General features: G+C 43.2%; 1 protein-coding gene across 1 annotated transcript in view; it reads right to left on the bottom strand.

Moving 5' to 3' along the window:
- The window catches only part of sh3bgrl2 (SH3 domain binding glutamate-rich protein like 2), a 33,709-nt gene extending 15,444 nt beyond the window's left edge, over positions 1-18,265 (bottom strand). The window contains exons 1-2 of the mRNA XM_022213033.2: positions 18,059-18,265; positions 4,960-5,145 (exon numbers count right to left, since the gene is read on the bottom strand). Of these exons, the coding sequence (XP_022068725.1) occupies positions 4,960-5,145; positions 18,059-18,175 (303 nt within the window). The 5' untranslated portion in view covers positions 18,176-18,265. The remainder of the gene's footprint in view (positions 1-4,959; positions 5,146-18,058) is intronic.
- Between the last annotated feature and the right edge of the window lie 40 nt (positions 18,266-18,305).

Here is an 18,305-nt window from a genome sequence, read left to right as displayed (position 1 = left end):
TCTGAGGAACGTCTGAGTTCTAGCAGTCTGAGGAATGTCTGAGATCTAGAAATCTGAGGAATGTCTGAGTTCAAGGAGTCTGAGGAACGTCTGAGTTCTAGGAGTCTGAGGAACATCTGAGTTCTAGCAGTCTGAGGAACATCTGAGTTCTAGCAGTCTGAGGAATGTCTGAGTTGTACCAGTCTGAGGAACATCTGAGATCTAGGATTCCGAAGAACGTCTGAGTTTTAGCAGTCTGAGGAACGTCTGAGTTCTAGCAGTCTGAGGAACGTCTGAGTTCTACCAGTCTGAGGAACATCTGAGTTCTAGCAGTCTGAGGAATGTCTGAGTTCTAGCAGTCTGCGGAACGTCTGAGTTCTTGCAGTCTCAGGAACGTCTGAGTCCTAGCAGTTTCAGGAACATCTGCGGTCTAGCAGTCTGAGGAACGTCTGAGTTCTAGCAGTCTGAGGAACGTCTGAGTTCTCGAGTCTGATGAATGTCTGAGTTCTAGCAGTTTCAGGAACGTCTGAGTTCTAGCAGTCTGAGGAACGTCTGAGTTCTACCAGTCTGAGGAACGTCTGAGTTCTAGCAGTCTGAGGAACGTCTGAGTTCTAGCAGTCTGCAGAACGTCTGAGTTCTTGCAGTCTCAGGAACGTCTGAGTCCTAGCAGTTTCAGGAACATCTGCGGTCTAGCAGTCTGAGGAACGTCTGAGTTCTAGGAGTCTGAGGAACGTCTGAGTTCTAGGAGTCTGAGGAACGTCTGAGTTCTAGCAGTCTGAGGAACGTCTGAGTTCTCGAGTCTGATGAATGTCTGAGTTCTAGCAGTTTCAGGAACGTCTGAGTTCTCGGAGTCTGAGGAACGTCTGAGTTCAAGGAGTCTGAGGAACATCTGAGTTCTAGCAGTCTGAGGAACATCTGAGTTCTAGCAGTCTGAGGAATGTCTGAGTTCTACCAGTCTGAGGAACGTCTGAGTTCTAGCAGTCTCAGGAACGTCTGAGTTCTCGAGTCTGATGAATGTCTTAGTTCTACGAGTCTGAGGAACGTCTGAGTTCTCGCAGTCTGAGGAACGTCTGAGGTCTAGGAGTCTGAAGAACGTCTGAGTTCTAGCAGTCTGAGGAACGTCTGAGTTCTAGCAGTCTGAGGTACATCTGAGTTCAAGGAGTCTGAGGAATGTCTGAGTTGTAGCAGTCTGAGGAACATCTGAGTTCTAGCAGTTTCAGGAACGTCTGAGTTCTAGCAGTCTCAGGAACATCTGAGTTCTTGCAGTTTGAGGAACGTCTGAGTTCTAGCAGTCTCAGGAACGTCTGAGTTCAAGGAGTCTGAGGAACGTCTGAGTTCTAGGAGTCTGAAGAACGTCTGAGTTCTAGCAGTCTGAGGAACGTCTGAGTTCTAGCAGTCTGAGGAACGTCTGAGTTCTAGCAGTCTGAGGTACATCTGAGTTCAAGGAGTCTGAGGAATGTCTGAGTTGTAGCAGTCTGAGGAACGTCTGAGTTCTAGCAGTTTCAGGAACGTCTGAGTTCTAGCAGTCTCAGGAACATCTGAGTTCTTGCAGTTTGAGGAACGTCTGAGTTCTAGCAGTCTCAGGAACGTCTGAGTTCAAGGAGTCTGAGGAACGTCTGAGTTCTAGGAGTCTGAAGAACATCTGCGGTCTAGCAGTCTGAGGAACGTCTGAGTTCTAGGAGTCTGAGGAACGTCTGAGTTCTAGGAGTCTGAGGAACGTCTGAGTTCTAGCAGTCTGAGGAACGTCTGAGTTCTCGAGTCTGATGAATGTCTGAGTTCTAGCAGTTTCAGGAACGTCTGAGTTCTCGGAGTCTGAGGAACGTCTGAGTTCAAGGAGTCTGAGGAACATCTGAGTTCGAGCAGTCTGAGGAACATCTGAGTTCTAGCAGTCTGAGGAATGTCTGAGTTCTACCAGTCTGAGGAACGTCTGAGTTCTAGCAGTCTCAGGAACGTCTGAGTTCTCGAGTCTGATGAATGTCTTAGTTCTACGAGTCTGAGGAACGTCTGAGTTCTCGCAGTCTGAGGAACGTCTGAGGTCTAGCAGTCTCAGGACCGTCTGAGTTCTAGCAGTCTGAGGAACGTCTGAGTTCTAGGAGTCTGAAGAACGTCTGAGTTCTTGCAGTTTGAGGAACGTCTGAGTTCTAGCAGTCTCAGGAACGTCTGAGTTCAAGGAGTCTGAGGAACGTCTGAGTTCTAGGAGTCTGAAGAACGTCTGAGTTCTAGCAGTCTGAGGAACGTCTGAGTTCTAGCAGTCTGAGGAACGTCTGAGTTCTAGCAGTCTGAGGTACATCTGAGTTCAAGGAGTCTGAGGAATGTCTGAGTTGTAGCAGTCTGAGGAACGTCTGAGTTCTAGCAGTTTCAGGAACGTCTGAGTTCTAGCAGTCTCAGGAACATCTGAGTTCTTGCAGTTTGAGGAACGTCTGAGTTCTAGCAGTCTCAGGAACGTCTGAGTTCAAGGAGTCTGAGGAACGTCTGAGTTCTAGGAGTCTGAAGAACATCTGCGGTCTAGCAGTCTGAGGAACGTCTGAGTTCTAGGAGTCTGAGGAACGTCTGAGTTCTAGGAGTCTGAGGAACGTCTGAGTTCTAGCAGTCTGAGGAACGTCTGAGTTCTCGAGTCTGATGAATGTCTGAGTTCTAGCAGTTTCAGGAACGTCTGAGTTCTCGGAGTCTGAGGAACGTCTGAGTTCAAGGAGTCTGAGGAACATCTGAGTTCTAGCAGTCTGAGGAACATCTGAGTTCTAGCAGTCTGAGGAATGTCTGAGTTCTACCAGTCTGAGGAACGTCTGAGTTCTAGCAGTCTCAGGAACGTCTGAGTTCTCGAGTCTGATGAATGTCTTAGTTCTACGAGTCTGAGGAACGTCTGAGTTCTCGCAGTCTGAGGAACGTCTGAGGTCTAGCAGTCTCAGGACCGTCTGAGTTCTAGCAGTCTGAGGAACGTCTGAGTTCTAGGAGTCTGAAGAACGTCTGAGTTCTAGCAGTCTGAGGAACGTCTGAGTTCTAGCAGTCTGAGGTACATCTGAGTTCAAGGAGTCTGAGGAATGTCTGAGTTGTAGCAGTCTGAGGAACATCTGAGTTCTAGCAGTTTCAGGAACGTCTGAGTTCTAGCAGTCTCAGGAACATCTGAGTTCTTGCAGTTTGAGGAACGTCTGAGTTCTAGCAGTCTCAGGAACGTCTGAGTTCAAGGAGTCTGAGGAACGTCTGAGTTCTAGGAGTCTGAAGAACGTCTGAGTTCTAGCAGTCTGAGGAACGTCTGAGTTCTAGCAGTCTGAGGAACGTCTGAGTTCTAGCAGTCTGAGGTACATCTGAGTTCAAGGAGTCTGAGGAATGTCTGAGTTGTAGCAGTCTGAGGAACGTCTGAGTTCTAGCAGTTTCAGGAACGTCTGAGTTCTAGCAGTCTCAGGAACATCTGAGTTCTTGCAGTTTGAGGAACGTCTGAGTTCTAGCAGTCTCAGGAACGTCTGAGTTCAAGGAGTCTGAGGAACGTCTGAGTTCTAGGAGTCTGAAGAACGTCTGAGTTCTAGCAGTCTGAGGAACGTCTGAGTTCTAGCAGTCTGAGGAACGTCTGAGTTCTCGGAGTCTGAGGAACGTCTGAGTTCTAGCAGTCTGAGGAACTTCTGAGTTCAAGGAGTGTGAGGAACCTCCAGATTGACTGATGGACTCCAGTTAAATTCAGATAAAACTGAGATAATTGTTTTTGGCCCAAAACAGCAAAGAGAACGTGTTATCAGTTATCTAGAGTCTCTCTCTCTACAACCAAAAAATCAAGTTAGAAATCTGGGAGTAATTATGGACTCGGACCTGAAGTTCACCAGCCACATTAAGTCAATAACATCTACAGCCTTTTCCATCTGAAAAACATTGCAAAAATCAGAGGAATAATATCTAAACCAGACTTAGAGAGGCTGATCCATGCATTTGTTTCCAGTAGGTTAGATTACTGTAACGGTCTGTTCACTGGACTCTCCAAACAAGGTTTAGGACAGCTACAATCCATCCAAAATGCTGCAGCTCGAATCCTGACTAGAACCAGGAAATATGACCATATTACTCCAGTACTCAGGTCTCTGCACTGGATTCCTGTAGCTCAGAGAATAGACTTTAAAACAGCTCTGCTCGTGTACAAGTCTCTTCATGGTCTAGCTCCAAAGTATATCTCTGATTTGTTAGTTCCATATGAACCATCTCGAACTCTGAGAAGTTCAGGACGAGGTCTCCTTGAGGAGCCCAGAGTCAGGACTAAACACGGTGAGGCTTCCTTTCAGTTTCATGCGGCTGGAGTCTGGAACAGTCTTCCTGAAGATCTGAGAAAGGCCTCTGATGTCGCAATGTTTAAATCCGGGCTGAAAACAGTTCTGTTTAACTGTGCATATTACAACTAAAAGTATTTTATCTGCACTCTTTGCTTTTAATGTGATTAATAATGTTTTTATTTCTCTATTTATCTTTTATCTATTGTGATTTTATGAAACTGTAAAGCACTGTGAATTGCCTTGTGTATGAATTGTGCTCTATAAATAAATTTGCCTTGCCTTGCCATGGAAGTTTTACTTTCTGTAAATATTTACCTCTTCATCTTCTAGAAACTGAGAGAAGAAAATTGCAAAATGACGTCATTCAGAGAGTAGTATTAGTACTCTAACTTCAGTATTACAGTAATAATACCATAGTATCAGTAATATAGTATTAGTACTATAACATTAGTATAATAGAATGTCATCCTTCAGACAGTAGTACTAGTTGGTAATGTTAGTATTATCGAATTAGTACTATAACATCAGTATTATATTATTAGTATTATAGCATTGGTACTATAACAATAGTATCGTAGAATGATGTCCTTCAGACAGTGGTACTAGTACTATAAATTCAGTTTTATAGTACTAGTACTATAGCATCAGTACTTCAGATAGATATGGTTCAGACAGTGGTACTAGTACTTTATATTCTGAGTACTGTAAAGATGTGCTAGATGTTCCTCACCCCACAGTACTGGTCCTGGTTGAAGATCTGAGGAGGCAGAGGGTTTCCTGTCTCTGGCTGTTTGTCTCTGGGGATGTTCCTGTACATCCACAGCCTCTGGTCCTCCTGCATGGTGATGTCCACCTCCTGGAACATGATCCTGTTGGCCTCCAGGAAGCCCACCACGGCCTGCTGCTGCTTCTTCACCTGGACAGGTAGGACCAGAGAGAAGATACCACAGGGAAAAGATACCACAGGGAGAAGATACCAGGGAGAAGATACCAGAGAGAAGATACCACAGTGAGAAGATACCAGGGAAAAGATACCACAGGGAGAAGATACCAGGGAGAAGATACCACAGGGAGAAGATACCAGAGAGAAGATACCACAGTGAGAAGATACCAGGGAGAAGATACCAGGGAAAAGATACCACAAGGATAAGATACCAGGGAAAAGATACCACAGGGAGAAGATACCACAGTGAGAAGATACCAGGGAAAAGATACCACAGGGAGAAGATACCAGGGAGAAGATACCAGGGAAAAGATACCACAGTGAGAAGATACCAGGGAAAAGATACCACAGGGAGAAGATACCAGGGAGAAGATACCAGAGAGAAGATACCACAGTGAGAAGATACCAGGGAAAAGATACCACAGGGAGAAGATACCAGGGAGAAGATACCACAGGGAGAAGATACCAGAGAGAAGATACCACAAGGATAAGATACCAGGGAGAAGATACCACAGGGAGAAGATACCAGGGAGAAGATACCAGGGAGAAGATACCACAGGGAGAAGATACCAGGGAGAAGATACCAGGGAGAAGATACCACAGGGAGAAGATACCAGGGAGAAGATACCACAGGGAGAAGATACCAGGGAGAAGATACCACAGGGAGAAGATACCAGGGAGAAGATACCACAGGGAGAAGATACCAGGGAGAAGATACCACAGGGAGAAGATACCAGGGAGAAGATACCACAGGGAGAAGATACCACGGTGAGAAGATACCAGGGAAAAGATACCACAGGGAGAAGATACCAGGGAGAAGATACCACAGGGAGAAGATACCAGGGAGAAGATACCACAGGGAGAAGATACCAGGGAGAAGATACCACAGGGAGAAGATACCACAGGGAGAAGATACCAGGGAAAAGATACCACAAGGATAAGATACCACAGTGAGAAGATACCAGGGAGAAGATACCACAGGGAGAAGATACCAGGGAGAAGATACCACAGGGAGAAGATATCAGGGAGAAGATACCACAGGGAGAAGATACCACGGTGAGAAGATACCAGGGAAAAGATACCACAGGGAGAAGATACCACAGGGAGAAGATACCACAGGGAGAAGATACCAGGGAGAAGATACCACAGGGAGAAGATACCAGGGAGAAGATACCACAAGGATAAGATACCAGGGAGAAGATACCACAGGGAGAAGATACCAGGGAGAAGACACCAGGGAGAAGATACCACAGGGAGAAGATACCAGGGAGAAGATACCACAAGGATAAGATACCACAGTGAGAAGATACCAGGGAGAAGATACCACAGGGAGAAGATACCACAGGGAGAAGATACCAGGGAGAAGATACCACAGGGAGAAGATACCAGGGAGAAGATACCACAAGGATAAGATACCACAGTGAGAAGATACCAGGGAGAAGATACCACAAGGATAAGATACCACAGTGAGAAGATACCAGGGAGAAGATACCACAGTGAGAAGATACCAGGGAAAAGATACCAGGGAAAAGATACCACAAGGATAAGATACCAGGGAGAAGATACCACAGGGAGAAGATACCAGGGAGAAGATACCACAGGGAGAAGATACCAGGGAGAAGATACCACAGGGAGAAGATACCAGAGAGAAGATACCACAGTGAGAAGATACCAGGGAGAAGATACCAGGGAAAAGATACCACAAGGATAAGATACCAGGGAGAAGATACCACAGGGAGAAGATACCAGAGAGAAGATACCAGGGAGAAGATACCACAGGGAGAAGATACCAGGGAGAAGATACCACAAGGATAAGATACCACAGTGAGAAGATACCAGGGAGAAGATACCACAGGGAGAAGATACCACAGGGAGAAGATACCAGGGAGAAGATACCACAGGGAGAAGATACCAGGGAGAAGATACCACAAGGATAAGATACCACAGTGAGAAGATACCAGGGAGAAGATACCACAAGGATAAGATACCACAGTGAGAAGATACCAGGGAGAAGATACCACAGTGAGAAGATACCAGGGAAAAGATACCAGGGAAAAGATACCACAAGGATAAGATACCAGGGAGAAGATACCACAGGGAGAAGATACCAGGGAGAAGATACCACAGGGAGAAGATACCAGGGAAAAGATACCACAGGGAGAAGATACCAGGGAAAAGATACCACAGGGAGAAGATACCAGAGAGAAGATACCACAGTGAGAAGATACCAGGGAGAAGATACCAGGGAAAAGATACCACAAGGATAAGATACCAGGGAGAAGATACCACAGGGAGAAGATACCAGGGAGAAGATACCAGGGAGAAGATACCACAGGGAGAAGATACCAGGGAGAAGATACCAGGGAGAAGATACCACAGGGAGAAGATACCAGGGAGAAGATACCACAGGGAGAAGATACCAGGGAGAAGATACCACAGGGAGAAGATATCAGGGAGAAGATACCACAGGGAGAAGATACCACGGTGAGAAGATACCAGGGAAAAGATACCACAGGGAGAAGATACCAGGGAGAAGATACCACAGGGAGAAGATACCAGGGAGAAGATACCACAGGGAGAAGATACCAGGGAGAAGATACCACAGGGAGAAGATACCAGGGAGAAGATACCACAGGGAGAAGATACCACAGGGAGAAGATACCAGGGAAAAGATACCAGGGAGAAGATACCACAGGGAGAAGATACCACAAGGATAAGATACCACAGTGAGAAGATACCAGGGAGAAGATACCACAGGGAGAAGATACCAGGGAGAAGATACCAGGGAAAAGATACCACAGGGAGAAGATACCACAGGGAGAAGATACCACAGGGAGAAGATACCAGGGAGAAGATACCACAGGGAGAAGATACCAGGGAGAAGATACCACAGGGAGAAGATACCAGGGAGAAGATACCAGGGAGAAGATACCACAAGGATAAGATACCAGGGAGAAGATACCACAGGGAGAAGATACCAGGGAGAAGATACCACAGGGAGAAGATACCAGGGAGAAGATACCAGGGAGAAGACACCAGGGAAAAGATACCACAGGGAGAAGATACCAGAGAGAAGATACCAGGGAGAAGATATCAGGGAGAAGATACCACAGGGAGAAGATACCACGGTGAGAAGATACCAGGGAAAAGATACCACAGGGAGAAGATACCACAGGGAGAAGATACCAGGGAGAAGATACCACAGGGAGAAGATACCAGGGAGAAGATACCACAGGGAGAAGATACCAGGGAGAAGATACCACAAGGATAAGATACCAGGGAGAAGATACCACAGGGAGAAGATACCAGGGAGAAGATACCACAGGGAGAAGATACCAGGGAGAAGATACCAGGGAGAAGACACCAGGGAAAAGATACCACAGGGAGAAGATACCAGGGAGAAGATACCACAGGGAGAAGATACCAGGGAGAAGATACCAGGGAGAAGACACCAGGGAAAAGATACCACAGAGAGAAGATACCAGGGAGAAGATACCACAGGGAGAAGATACCAGGGAGAAGATACCACAGGGAGAAGATACCAGGGAGAAGATACCACAGGGAGAAGATACCAGGGAGAAGATACCACAAGGATAAGATACCACAGTGAGAAGATACCAGGGAGAAGATACCACAGGGAGAAGATACCAGGGAGAAGATACCACAGGGAGAAGATACCAGGGAGAAGATACCACAGGGAGAAGATACCATGGAGAAGACACCAGGGAAAAGATACCACAGGGAGAAGATACCAGAGAGAAGATACCAGGGAGAAGACACCACAAGGATAAGATACCACAGTGAGAAGATACCACAGGGAGAAGGATACCACAGTGAGAAGATACCACAGGGAGAAGATACCAGGGAAAAGATACCACAGGGAGAAGATACCAGAGAGAAGATACCAGGGAAAAGATACCAGGGAGAAGATACCAGGGAGAAGATACCAGGGAGAAGATACCAGGGAGAAGATACCACAAGGATAAGATACCAGGGAGAAGATACCACAGGGAGAAGATACCAGGGAGAAGATACCACAGGGAGAAGATACCAGGGAGAAGACACCAGGGAAAAGATACCAGAGAGAAGATACCAGGGAGAAGATACCAGGGAGAAGATACCACAGGGAGAAGATACCAGGGAGAAGATACCAGGGAGAAGATACCACAGGGAGAAGATACCAGGGAGAAGATACCACAGGGAGAAGATACCAGAGAGAAGATACCAGGGAGAAGACACCACAAGGATAAGATACCACAGTGAGAAGATACCACAGGGAGAAGGATACCACAGATCATCAGGTTTTGTAGGTCAACAGAAACCAGTATTTACTCGTTAATAACCTCCGGGTTTTCTCATTCTCAGGTGTTTTAATATAAAGTTCTTTGTTTTTATACTTTAATATTCAGGTTTTAATGGTTTAATATTAAAATATTAAAATTTTAATGGTTTTAATGGTTTAATATTCAGGTTTTAATGGTTTAATATACAGGTTTTATTGGTTTTAATGGTTTAATATTCAGGTTTTATTGGTTTTAATGGTTTAATATTCAGGTTGTATTGGTTTTAATGGTTTAGTATACAGGTTTTTATTGGTTTTAATGGTTTAATATTCAGGTTTTATTGGTTTTAACGGTTTAATATACAGGTTTAATATACAGGTTTTATTGGTTTTAATGGTTTAATATTCAGGTTTTATTGGTTTTAATGGTTTAATATTCAGGTTGTATTGGTTTTAATGGTTTAGTATACAGGTTTTATTGGTTTTAATGGTTTAATATTCAGGTTTTATTGGTTTTAACGGTTTAATATACAGGTTTAATATACAGGTTTTATTGGTTTTAATGGTTTAATATTCAGGTTTTAATGGTTTTAATGGTTTAATATTCAGGTTTTTTTACGCGTTGTTGCCTGACTGAACAGGTCTTTGAACATCTGCAGGTCTTCTCTGTCTTTATTCCAGATCCTCTCCAAGATCTCGTATGCCACATTACGCCACTTTTCTCTGACCTTAAAAGGCAGTTTGGACACCACTGTTTTCATATTTGTGGGGTTATCCATCTCTTCCATAAATTCCACATCTTCCATTGTATTACGACATCCAGTCAAAAACACAGCATACGCATTCAGTGATTTTCCATCTTCCGATTTAATTTGTGGCCACTTCAACGCCTTATCAATATAAGCACTGGCTATCATGAGCTCATCCCCATAATGTTTCTGAAGCAGTCTCTTCGCTTCCTTGAACCCTCTGTAAGGCGGCATGTGCTCACAGCTTTGCACAAGTTCTTGTGGTTCACCTACAGTGTACTGTTGCAAGTAATATAACTTGTCCTGATCGTTGTCAGCTCTCTGTTCGATTGCTTGTTCAAAGGCTCTGATGAACGATCTGTAGGTAAGTGGGTCTCCTCGGAAGACTGTAACATCTTTAACTGGTAGTTGAGCTCGTTTCTGTTGACTAACCAGCATCTCTGTGATCATATTTTGCTTCTGCATAACTTGCAGAATGCCATCATCAGCGCTGACCATGTGCTTTGGCCTTACAACTTGAGGCTCTGTACTTTGTGGATGGCTGGATTGGCTCTTAACTTTGGCTTTAGGTACTTTATTGACTGAAGTGTGCTTCTTTTCACTTTCTTCTACTCGAGTTTCACTTGCTATATAAGACTGAACATAGCTGTTATCACCATCATCTGATCCTTCGTACTTCTTAAAAACTCTTAATTGAGCTCTTTTTTCTGCAATATCTGCTTCTAAAGACAGCTTTTCAAGCTTAGCTTTAATACGTGCTTCTTCAAGTTCAAGCTCTTGTTTTTGTGTCAAGACAGCAGCACGTTCCATTAGTCCAGCTAACTTGGCTTCTGCAGCAGCACGAACTGATGATGATCTAGAGGATGTGACAGATGAGTGACTAACCAGTGAGCTCTTGGCTTTTGCTGCTTTGATCACTGACACCTGTGATACACTATCCTCAGGGCTTACATTGTCATTTTCATCCTTATCCATTGTTTTATCATCCTTAATCTTTTCCCCTTTATGCAAAGCATTAATCCATTTCTACGTTTTTTCCACAAACTTAGTGATTTCCAACTTCCTAGGTTTAACCCAGTGATCTGCATCCTTATCTTCCTCTGACAGAAGGTCCCACACTTGGTCAGTAATCTTTTCAAACTCGGTTGTAAGAACACAGAACTCATTTTCCATGCAGTCTTGCACCTTTTGCACATTGTCAGCATCGTTCATCAAATTTTCAATTTCTTTCTCCTTGCTATGTATTTTGGCTAGCGCGCCTCTTCTGACTCCAGTAAGTCTGCGCAGCTTCTCCTGCAGCGCTTTCTCTGTCAGCTTAATCTGTCTCTTATTTTCCATGTCTGCCGCGTCAATTAAGTTCCCTTCTTCTGCCATTCTTCGGCAAAGTCATGCATAAATTATGTGCAAATACGTAAAGCAACTTAACACGTCAACTTCACACATCCAATTGTTGCAACATAACTTCTAAATCATGCACGGACTTCGAAGGCTTTCGGAGCGGAGAACATCACTGCGAGCCAGCTTTTCTGATTGAAACTTTTTACCGTCAATCTTCGTTCCGTTCCGACGTTTGCGTCTTCTTATTTCTTCATGTCGAGATGTCGCTCCTTTTCGGGTCGTTCGTTGCGAGCACCCTTTTTGTCTACTAATGATGTGGCCTTTTCTCTTTCCTCTTCTTTGAAGGCCACGGAGCTGCGTCAAGGGTTATTAATCATACACGAATAAAAACATGAGGTGTACTTCGAGTTAAAATGTTTACTCAAGAAAAACCAAAAATAAACAAAGATACATTCTGCATGTTCATCCGGTAGAAAAAATAATGCTCCCCTTCTTTGTCACAGCTCTCATGCTCATATGCAAACCTATCATAATGACTCCACACAAAATTTAAAGGGCATACACATACATTTTGTAACCAGGCAAAACTATCTATTAACTAAATGACTATATACTAACTTTAAAACTATTTACTTCCGTTCAAAATTCCTATTTTTCAATTATGGCTCTTACAATCATCCTCAGCCTCATAATCATCTTCATCCTCCTCCTCATCATCATCCTTGTCATCATCATCATCATCATCCTTATCCTCAGCCTCATCATCGTCCTTATCGTCATCATCCTCATCCTCATCATTATTATCCTCATCATCATCATCATCATTATCCTCATCCCCAGCCTCATCGTCATCGTCATCCTCATCATCCTCATCCTCATAATCATCCTCATCCTCATCATCCTTAACATATCCTACTCCTCATCCTCATCTTCATCATCATCATCCTCATTCTCTTCATCATCCTCATCATCATGCTCATCATCCTCATCATCATTATCCTCATCATCATCATCCTCATCCCCAGCCTCATCATCGTCCTCATCATCCTCATCCTCATCATCATCCTCATAATCATCCTCATCATCATCCTCATCATCATCCTCAACATCCTCCTCATCCTCATAATCATCCTCATCCTTATCATCCTTAACATCCTACTCCTCATCTTTATCATCATCCTCATCCTCTTCATCATCCTCATCATCATCATCATCATTATCCTCATCACTTTCAACATCCTCCTCATCATCATGCTCATCATCATCATCCTCATTATCCTCAACAACATCAACAACATCATCATCCTCAACATCATCCTCATTGGAACACTCAGAAAACATCAGTCAGTCTTTAACTTTCTATTATTTACATCTTCTGTTCCTCAGACTGATCAAATACCGTGGCTACGGAAAGTATTCAGACCCCTCGAAATTTTCTACTCTCTGTGTCATTGCAGCCATTTTCCAAAATCAAAAAATTCATTTTATTTCTCATTAATGTACACTCAGAACCCCATCTTGACAGAAAAAAAAACAGAAATGTAGACATTTTTGCAAATGTATTAAAAAAGAAAAACTGAAATATGACATGGTCAGAAGTATTCAGACCCTGTGCTCAGTATTGAGTAGAAGCTCCTTTTCAGCTCGTACAGCCATGAGTCTTTTTGGGAATGACTCAACAAGTTTTTCACACCTGGATTTGGGGATCCTCTGCCATTGGATGGTAAACGTTGGTGGACAGTCATTCTGAGGTCTCTCCAGAGATGCTCCATTGGGTTTAGGTCAGGGCTCTGGCTGGGCCAGTCAAGAACGGTCACAGAGTTGTTGTGAAGCCACTCCTTTGTTCTTTTAGCTGTGTGCTTTGGGTCATTGTATATAACATACAGTTTCACTGCTATGTGGACAACACCCAGCTCTACCTCTCCTCCAAACCCACTTCTACCCTCCCCCCCACCTCCCTCTGTGTCTGTCTCCAGGAAATCAAATCCTGGTTCTCTTCCAATTTCCTCAAACTGAATAGCGACAAAACTGAGGTTCTCCTCATTGGCTTCAAATCAGTTCTCACTAAAACCAATAGTTTCACCATCACCACTGACAACTCCACCTTTTCCCCCTCCCTGCAGGTCAAGAGTCTGGGTGTCGTCCTCGATGGCACTCTGTCATTTCAAACTCACATCAACAACATCACTCAATCTGCATACTTTCATCTCCGAAACATTAATCGCCTCCGTCCCTCCCTCACTCCTATCAGCACCGCCATCCTGGTCCACTCTCTTGTCACCTCCTGCCTCGACTATTGTAATTCACTTCTCTCTGGTCTTCCACTCAAGTCCCTCCATAAACTCCAACTGGTCCAAAATGCATCAGCCTGAATTATCACCAGGACACCCTCTTTCCACCACATCACCCCAGTTCTACAACAGCTTCACTGGCTTCCAATCACTCACCGTATCATCTATAAAACCATTCTGCTAACCTTCAAGGCCCTCCATAACCTCGCCCCTCTGTACCTCACTGATCTACTCCACATAAACATTCCCAGCCGGACTCTTAGATCATCTTCCTCTCTCAGGCTCACCATCCCTCCTGCCCGCATGACCACCATGGGCTCCAGAGCCTTCAGTCGCGCTGCTCCCCGCCTCTGGAACTCCCTCCCACCTGATATCAGAAACATCAACACACTGCACATTTTCAAATCCACTCTCAAAACCCACCTGTTCAAACAAGCTTACTATCTTTGACCTCCAGTCCTCCTTCTGTTTTAAAATTGCTAAATTTTCTTCTTTTAAATTTTAAAATTCTTATGTTTTAAACTGTGTATTTTGAATCTGTTTTTATTCTGTTTCCTCTGTACGGTGACCTTGAGTGTCTTGAAAGGCGCCTATAAATAAAATGTATTATTATTATTGTTATCATTGTCCTGTTGAAAGGTGAACCTTCAGCCCAGTCTGAGGTCCTGAGCACTCTGGAAGAGGTTTTCCTCCAGGATATCTCTGTACTTGGCCGCATTCATCCTTCCTTCAATTGCAACCAGTCGTCCTGTCCCTGCAGCTGAAAAACACCCCCCCCCACAACATGATGCTCCCACCACCATGTTTCACTGTAGGGATTGTATTGGGCAGGTGATGAGCAGTGCCTGCTTTTCTCCACACATACCGCTTAGAATTAACACCAGAAAGTTCAATCTTGGTCTCATCAGACCAGAGAATCTTATTTCTCATAGTCTGGGAGTCCTTCATGTGTTTTTTCTAACTCTGTGGGCTTTCATGTGTCTTTCACTGAGGAGAGGCTTCCGTCGGGCCACTCTGCCATAAAGCCCCGACTGGTGGAGGGCTGCAGTGATAGTTGACTTTGTGGAACTTTCTCCTATCTCCCGACTGCATCTCTGGAGCTCAGCCACAGTGATCTTTGGGTTCTTCTTTAACTCTCTCACCAAGGCTCTTCTCCCACCATTGCTCAGTTTGGCTGGACGGCCAGGTCTAGGAAGAGTTGTGCTCGTCCCAAACTTCTTCCATGTGAGGATTATGGAGGCCACTGTGCTCTGAGGAACCTTGAGTGCTGCAGAAATTCTTTTGTAACCTTGTCCAGATCTGTGCCTTGCCACAATTCTGTCTCTGAGCTCCTTGGGCAGTTCCTTCCACCTCATGATTCTCATTTGCTCTGACATGCACTGTGAGCTGTAAGGTCTTATATAGACAGGTGTGTGCCTTTCCTAATCAAGTCCAATCAGTTTAATTAAACACAGCTGGACTCCAATAAAGAAGCAGAACCATCAGGAGGAGGATCAGAAGAAATGGACAGCATGTGAGTTAAATATGAATGTCGCTGCAAAGGCTCTGAATACTTCTGACCATGTGATATTTCAGTTTTTCTTTTTCAATAAATTTGAAAAAATTTCTACATTTTTTTCTGTCAAGATGGGATGCTGAGTGTACATTAATGAGAAATAAAGTGAACTTTTTTGAATTTGGCAAATGGCTGCAATGACACAGAGTGAGAAACATTTCAAGGGTCTGAATACTTTACGTACCTACTGTAGACCAGGGGTGTCCAACATGAGGCCCGTGGGCCCAATGTGGTCCTCCAGAGGGTCCAATCCGGCCCTCAAAGTGGAGCGGAGAAGACATTAACTGCAGATTGTAAATTAGTAAAACTGTAAATTTAAAAATAATTTCTACCATGAAAAGTTGTTTGGATCAGAAAGTAAAATACTAGATTGTGTATTTTTCTCTTGTTTTTTGTCTTCTTCTGTGGTTGTGATCCTCCAGTAAATCCTCCATGGTTCAGGTCCAGGTGACTAAATGTTGTGTTCCTTTGTAGACACTCTGTGATCTGGAAGTTGTAATGTGGAAATGATAAACTGAGGATGAATGTTGATGAAACTGAACTTATTTTCCTCATAAATTTCAGGTTGTTCATGTTTAGTAAAAAGAAAAAAGATAATTCCTTAAATGTGAACATTAGGAACCATGAGGAGCTGTGGCTATTTACAGGTTATCATGCTGTGGTTTTACTGGTTCTACTGGTTTTACTGCAGATCAGACTGGACTAGAATGAAGGATCAGTAGAAGGTTTCTACTGATTATATCCTGGATCAGCTGATGAAGTTCATGAGATGATTCCAGTTTAAACAATCAGAAGAAAGAGTTCTGGTTCTGAGATCCAGTCTGGACAAACATTAACCTCATTTTAGATGAAGACAGTTTTTAGTAATTTCTGAATCATTTGGAGCATTTTTTAGTTTTTTTTTTTTTTTTTGCCATTTTAAACACATTTTGGAACGTTTTAAACTCATCTTTTAGGATTTTTTTGTATTTTAAACACAGTTTGGAACGTTTTAAACTCATCTTTTAGGATTTTTTTGTATTTTAAAGACATTTTGGAGCGTTTTAAACTCATCTTTTAGGATTTTTTTTGTATTTTAAAGACATTTTGGAGCGTTTTAAACTCATCTTTTAGGATTTTTTTGTATTTTAAACACATTTTGGAGCATTTTAAACTCATCTTTTAGGATTTTTTTGTATTTTAAACACAGTTTGGAACGTTTTAAACTCATCTTTTAGGATTTTTTTTGTATTTTAAAGACATTTTGGAGCGTTTTAAACTCATCTTTTAGGATTTTTTTGTATTTTAAAGACATTTTGGAGCGTTTTAAACTCATCTTTTAGGATTTTTTTGTATTTTAAACACATTTTGGAGCATTTTAAACTCATCTTTTAGGATTTTTTGTATTTTAAACACATTTTGGAGCATTTTAAACTCATCTTTTAGGATTTTTTTTGTATTTTAAAGACATTTTGGAGCATTTTAAACTCATCTTTTAGGAATTTTTTGTATTTTAAACACATTTTGGAGCGTTTTAAACTCATCTTTTAGGATTTTTCTGTATTTTAAACACATTTTGGAGCATTTTAAAGTCATCCTTTAGTTTTTTTGGTCATTTTAAACACATTTCGGAGCATTTTGTGTCATTTTAGACGGTTTCAGGTCATTCTGGATGGTTTTTAGCTCCTCTTTACATCTTTCTGGAGAAGCTTTGAATCCTTCTGAGTATCTTTATCTCCAGTGGAGCCCTTTCAGACTAATGTAAATGTTCTACCTCTGTACTGATGGGAACCAGTTCTTGCCAGTAGAACGTGGTCCTGTTCCGGTCAGACGGTGAATAATAGCGGTGTTGTTCTACATGAACGGATGGATCGACCTACATTCAGTGTTTACGGCTCATTTCCATCATTTCTGCTCCACTAATCCTTCAGCTGCTTCATCTGTCGCTATATTTCACGTCATTTTTTAATTAAAGCAACAGGAACACGTTCCAACAGGTTCTAAAGGTGTCCTGCTTAAATTCAAACTAACGTCTGACTGGAGAATCAAGACTTTAATCAGGAAACAGATCTGCAGCCACGAATCCATCCTGATGACCTGCTTTTATTTTCTGTTTTCTTGCAGATCCTTGGACCAAACAGACGCTGGAGGAAACTCTGATCCTGTTTTCACTGTTTTCTGACATTTTAGAGACAAAACAAAGAATGGATTCATCCAGAAAATAATCCTCACATCAATCCTCTTCATCCGTTTTAGCTTTCAGTTTCCCTGCATTGAATCTACAGATTTACTCTCTGATGGGTTCTATTGTTTTTATTTCCAGACAGAATCATTTGTTCTCTTACGCTTGACCAGAAAATGAAGTTCTACTGGATCTAAATCCTCTTAGAACGTTCCTTTACACAGATTCTCGGCTGTTTTTAGGATTCTAACGGTTCTTCTGACACCTCGCTGACATTTCTCAGTTTGTAGAATTTATAGTTTTAGTCCCAGAAGTTAAAATAATAAACATTTGATCTGAACTAAGATCAGGTTCTGTAGAGAGGAACGGAGAATATTTAGAGAACATCAGAAGAACCTCTAGAGAACATCTGGAGAACCTCTACAGTCAGGAGAACCTCTGGAGAACATCAGCAGAACCTGTCCAGAACGTTCTCCTCACCTGAGCCGTGGACCAACAGGTGAGACTCACCGCCACAGAGCCGCTGGAGGACGCCACATAAACCCGGATCACCATCTCTAATCCGGATCGATCAATGCTCCGATAGAAGATCGATGACGCTGATCGATGACGCTGATCGATCCTCATGCAGCGGGACGTTTGAACTTCTTCATCATGAAGCTGCTGCAGACCGAACACTGAAACTCTCAGAGTCCATCAGACAACAAGCTGCAGCTGCACCGCCACATGCACTTCCGCCGGGTCCTTCACAATAACA

The sequence above is a fragment of the Acanthochromis polyacanthus genome, chromosome 16 (assembly GCF_021347895.1).
Source record: "Acanthochromis polyacanthus isolate Apoly-LR-REF ecotype Palm Island chromosome 16, KAUST_Apoly_ChrSc, whole genome shotgun sequence".
Classification (NCBI taxonomy): domain Eukaryota; kingdom Metazoa; phylum Chordata; class Actinopteri; family Pomacentridae; genus Acanthochromis; species Acanthochromis polyacanthus.
This window is presented reverse-complemented; position numbering and strand designations above follow the sequence as displayed.